General features: G+C 37.9%; 1 protein-coding gene across 1 annotated transcript; it reads left to right on the top strand.

Moving 5' to 3' along the window:
- LOC113007463 (nectin-3-like) lies at positions 1-5,585 on the top strand. Its single transcript, XM_026144057.1, has 6 exons — positions 1-13; positions 1,417-1,458; positions 1,577-1,758; positions 1,876-2,178; positions 3,508-3,601; positions 4,706-5,585. Exons 4-6 carry the CDS (start codon positions 1,896-1,898, stop codon positions 4,767-4,769), a joined length of 441 nt encoding a protein of 146 aa, XP_025999842.1. The 5' UTR covers positions 1-13; positions 1,417-1,458; positions 1,577-1,758; positions 1,876-1,895; the 3' UTR covers positions 4,770-5,585.
- Positions 5,586-5,883: the final 298 nt, after the last annotated feature.

The raw sequence follows: 5,883 nt of genomic DNA, 5'->3' as shown, positions 1-5,883 counted from the left end.
TCTCAAGCAGCAGGTGGGTGAAGCAGAGCGAGTGGATTTTTCATTGGCAATTACAGCGAGAAGTCATGCAACGCTATTTTCCCCTGATAACTTGTCGTTTGTTGCTAATATCTGCGCTTCTATTTGCCAGAGAAGCTGACGGTACGTAGTTCGTTTTCCATACTTCGATAGGCTGCGGCTGAAGGGAGATAATCTGGCAGATGTTACAACTGAAGGCTGTAAAAATCTAACAGCGAAAAATGTGGGACTAGATAACGTGAGTGAAGGGAAAACAGACTAGAAATGAAAAACCAGGTATGACAAAGTTAAATTTAAACCGAAACAGCAGTAACGCTTTTTATAAAGTAAAAAGTGAAAAGTTCAAAAACTTTTATATTTTGTTCACATTTTTTCGGCGAATGCTGATTATATAAGACAAGTTTGTCTTGAGCTGAATAAATTCAATTGAAGCCAGACTTTACAGATAGGTAGGAACCTGGAAGGTTTTAGATTAATAAGGCAAAACAAGTCAGTAGTAGTTGGTAGCACATGGATTCTTGCGTATGCTTTAGATTTTCAGAGTGTATTTTGGAGCAATTACCCAACGATTACCCAACAGGTTATTTTTACTTTTATTTGTCTGAGTTTTGTAATTGTGCAGTTGTGTTTATGTCGGTCACATTTTGTGTGGTAAATGGTATTTTGAGTTTTAATTGTCTTTACTGTACTGTGGTTTGTTGTATTGTAATTATATTGTGCTTTGTGGCCTACAGTTACTAAAACTGTTTTGCTAGTGTTTTTTCTTTTGTTCCTTTTGTTTGCTAGTACAAAAGAGCTGTTGGAGGCAGGCAACTTTGCAAGACTGAATAAAGTGACTGTTTTGAGTTGTCACCATGGTGCTTGATTTGGAATAATGTATGAAATACCCTGACACCCATTAAGTCCGCACTAGTGACAAATATCTCATCCTGATGCTAAAGGAAGTGGCCGTACCAACGTTTCTAGTTCTTCTATATTGAACTTGGAAAAATGTGTTTTTATTGTATGAAGCCTGGACGCATTGTAGCTGAGTGTCCCATTTTAGGTAAAAACCAGGAAGCCACACCCATGGCTCCAAATGGTTCTGTACAGGCCAAATAACCAAATCAGACACTATGCTCTGAGTTTTTGCTTGGGTTTTGAACAATTTATCCTAGATGGACTTGGAGCTGTAATTTTAAATCTGTGTAAATCAGACGTGCACTGTGGTCACGCCAGCATCGAATCCATCCAAGTTATATGGTTTATTAAAATAATCAAATTACAGCATTTACATTTATGTTAGACTACTTCTAATTAACTGCTTTAGCTGTAACTTTAAATCTGTGTAAAGCATCTCCTCTCTTGTCTCTTATCTTTAAGCTGAGGTTTGATCTTAGTGTTTCATGCTCTTTACAGCTCTAAAGGTGACTGGTGGAAGTGTGACAGCGGTTCAAGGAGGTACGGCCATCTTACCGTGTCATGTCACTGACACCAATGATGACCTGACACAGATTACCTGGCAAAGGAAGACTAGAAAAAACCCTCATAATGACAATTTTATTACTATCCAACCCAGAAATGGACTCCAGTTTGTCAATGGACGTGATGATCGATTTAAATATGTCGGGAATTTTAACAACAAAAATGGAACTCTCCAGTTATCCAATGTTGCCCTGAAGGATGAAGGCAGCTACACGTGCATCTTCACCCTGTTTCCAAGTGGAAATCAGAAGATTGAGATTCCTCTAAACCTGCTCGGTATACAAATGAAATGTGTTTTAAGATATTCTAGGTGTTTGTATAACCGATGTAGATAGAGTTACTTTTACTGTCATGCTTACATGTCAACTTATTTGTGTGCTGTAACTCTCCTAGTGCCTCCTTTCACAAGTGTGATGGACAATCTTCCCACTTTGGGCACAGAAGAGGTTTTATTTGCTACCTGCACGGCTGCTGGATCGAAGCCTCCTGCAGAGGTGAGGTGGCTCACTGGTGCTTTGGGAGACAAAGTGAGGACGACAACAAACTCCACCCAGTATGACAACGGTACGACTACCACAGTCAGCTCATTGTTTGGTGTTCCTACGAGAGAGATTAATGGTTACCAGGTCCAGTGTGTTATCAGTGGTGACTCCCTGTCTGCAGAAGAAACCCTGGCCTTCACCATACAGGTCTACTGTGAGTATCAGCTGTTCATGGAGTTTATTATTTTTCCTCTTCTTTTTTTTTTTTAATCACTGTTCATTTAAGAATTTTAACAGTTTAATGAAATCATTAATAAAGTACACCAACACACCCAGGATCAATCTCAGCCTGTTTTATACAAAAACAGACATAAACGTTCTCATATTTCTGTCTTTGTTCAGGAGAAGGTTTTAGCGGGGGGGGGGTTGCATTTGCAGTTGCAACCTTATCCCTGCTGGCATGACTTTGCCTCTGCGTTAAGTCTCTTAATGTTAGGTTGTCACAGCAGACGGAGAGATTTCCTCAAAAACCAGAAAGACTAAGTGGCGACATTTAGACTCGTATAAAGGGTGTTGTTACACCACTATTGCAAAAGATGAAATCATGTAACCAAAAAAATACAATGAAGTCAAACCACAGTAGTTATTCCAGTGAGATGAAACTATTGGCGTTGAGTCCAGACACAAGTCTGTTTCCTCAGTGACTGGTACTACAATACTGGAATATTTGTGTGCAATGTGGTTCTATACATGCATTCTTATTAGATACATTATTAATATAATGTATGTCACTTTTTGTCAGTTGTTCCGTAATTTTAGTTGCTCTCTCTGCAGACCTTCACCTCTCAGTACCAATAAACTACTATTTCAGATATTCAGCCTGTCCTGCAGAGTTTGTGGCCTGAGGTTATGTCCTACTGGTTCCTGCATGACAAAACACCATGTCACTAAGTAAAAGCTGTCTTCTCAAGCTAGATGATGAGTTCAATTAGCATCATTCTCTTTCCAGTGAGAAAATCTGTGCAGTTCCCCTAGGTTCAAGGTTCTTTATTTGTCACATGCATAGTTATACAAGTATAAAACAGTGAAATGTAACCTGACACGCTCCTCGACTTGTGCAAAAATTGCAGGGGGGTAGAGGAAGAACATTATATATATAATATAAACATGGGTATTATCAAACAAGCAATTTATATGTCAAACTATAAGTAAAATTAAATGAGGCTGTTTTGAAGTATTGTGTGCTCTTTTTTTTTTTTAGTGATGTTATATAACTGTGGTGTTCTGTTTCTGGTGGAATTCCCCAAAAGATCAAGAAACCTAATATGTTGTTTTTAGTATAAAGTGACTGTACGTGAGCCGGTGACACCTTTGACTGTGTTTGAAAGGATTAATCTTTGAAACTGAATGAAAATCAAGATTTGTGGTTTTGCCTGACGTGACAGGGTTCAAACATTTATGAAACATTATTTTGACATGATTAGTATTTCCTTAGTTTGGGGTTTACAGTTTTTTTTGTTTTTTTTTTCTTTGATTTTTGCAGTTTCTCCTACAGAAGTGAAAATTTCAGCAATTTCAGAGGATTCGTTTGAGTGTGTGACAGAAGCTAACCCAAATGCAAAATTCACCTGGATCAGGTAAAGCAGTTTTAGTAATGGTTTCGGTTGAAATATTCATTTAAATGCTGAGAGAGAAAGAGACTTATATTTAGAGGCACATGTACACATGTGGGTAAAAACTCTTTTTGTAGTGCTGGCAGTGAATTTTGCAAAATAAACTGCAGACTATGATATCAGATGAAAGCTCAGTGTGAGTACTTTAAGCACATAATCTGCGATCTGATCAAAAGGTCAGCCAGTTAAACTTAATTGCTCAGTGATTTAATACCCTAAAAAAATCCTCCACCTCACTTTCTCTCAGAAGCATAATGTTCCTCATGTTCAGTTTGTTAAGAAAATAACATCCATAACATGGATTTAGAAAATGTATGCCCACGCATATGACAGAGAAAGGAGCCATTTTTCTATTAATGCAATCCTTTTAGAAAGTAAAGAACTGGTGCTGTTTTAAAAAGTTTATGAGGTCATTCTTTTCTTATTTTATTTATTGAATTTTATTGTTTTATTTATATTTTGATATTGCTAGGGATGATGCAATGATCGGGGACCATTCTTAATTTCGTTGTTCTCATGACAATGACAATAAAGTTTCTGATTCTTAATGATAAGGTACCATGGAAAGTTGTGTTATTGTTAGCTGACCTGGCCAGAGGACCGGTGAGCTCATGTCTTTGTCCTTATGAACAGTGTTGCCAACTTAGCGACTGATGGGCAAAATTACGTGCCAAATCATGCTACCTTTGTGAATGTGACCTACAAGCATACTTAAAGGGTAAAATTAAGTGCAAACCATCCTGGCTTTATGAATATGAGCTACAAGCATACTCTGATGGGCAAAGTTAAGTGGCAAACTGTCATACCTACTTATATTTGTTATTGTTTGTTATTGTATTTATGTACAATAACATTACATTATGTACAGTAGCATACATACACAGGTGTATGTATGCTAGACTCAGTATCCTTTACATACATACACCTGTGCACTACAGCACCTCATTGTTTACCCCATGGTACAGTATGGTATGCCTAACCATTACAAAACATTTAGCCAAGAAAAGAATAATTTTACTAGTTCATAGCTTAAGGAGTAACATTTTCCCTTTTGTTTTCACCTTCCAGAGGCAGCTGCTACAGCCAATTGATGAGTTTTTTCTTTTCCTGGTTTTCCTGTCAGTTGGTTTGAAGGAGAGGGACCTGGCACACCGATTTAACATACACCAGTCCACAGTGAGCCGCATTATTGCAACATGGACAAATTTTCTTGCCACTGCACTGGGGTCTCAGTGCATCTGGCTTACACGTGAAGAAGTGCAAGCTTACCTCCCTGAGGAATTCAAAGATTTCTCAGACACCCAGATGATCCTTGACTGTACAGAGCTGAGGTGTCAGACACCATCCTCACCACTTCTCCAAAGTGAAATGTACTCTTCGTACAAATCCCACTGTACGATGAAAGCCCTGGTTGGCATAGCTCCACATGGTCCAGTGACATTCATCTCTAATCTGTATGCTGGTTCGGTTAGTGACAAGGAACTATTCAAACAATCAGGCATTGCTGAGAAGTTGACTGAAGACATGGCAGTGATGGTAGATAAGGGCTTCCTAATCACTGATTGTTGTAAATGCAAAGTGTACTGCCCACCTTTTCTATCTAAGCAGAAGCAGATGCCAGCATACCAGGTTAAGGAGACGCAGGCCATAGCCAGACTCAGGGTACATGTGGAGCGAGTCATTAGGAGGATCAAACAGAACAAACTTTTTGATAGCATCATTACCATGTCACATGTTTATAATATCAACCAACTGTTTGCAGTGGCATGTATGCTGTCAAATTACCAGAACACAGCATTAGTTAAAAAATGGGTTAAGTGAGACAAGATGGATTTTTCCCAAGACACCAGTGCCAGTAACTTATGGAAAATGACCTGCAGCTGAGGCCACTACAGTTGAATTTCTTCCTTCTCAGCTGACAATACTTGATTACAGAACTGGTACTTGAGTGCCGATAGTTGAGTTTCAGTTATTGATAATTCAAATTCATTGCAAATGTTTAATGTTAATAATACTGTTTAATTATACTACTATTATTACTATTCAGATTCAACAAAACTATTTATCAAAATTATAAAGTAAATCACTAAATCGTTTTAAAACCATAAGTGACATTGAGCTTTTGGAACATCAAAAATACCATTTGTCATTTTCTACAGTTCAGTTATTGTCTAAATGTATATCAGTATGCTAGGCATGGAGTTTTAAATACTTACCATGTAAATAAGTTCTGCACAAATTCAACG

The sequence above is a fragment of the Astatotilapia calliptera genome, chromosome 16 (assembly GCF_900246225.1).
Source record: "Astatotilapia calliptera chromosome 16, fAstCal1.2, whole genome shotgun sequence".
NCBI lineage: Eukaryota > Metazoa > Chordata > Actinopteri > Cichliformes > Cichlidae > Astatotilapia > Astatotilapia calliptera.
Note: the sequence above shows the minus strand (reverse complement) of the source record. Positions and strands in the feature narration are given on the sequence as shown.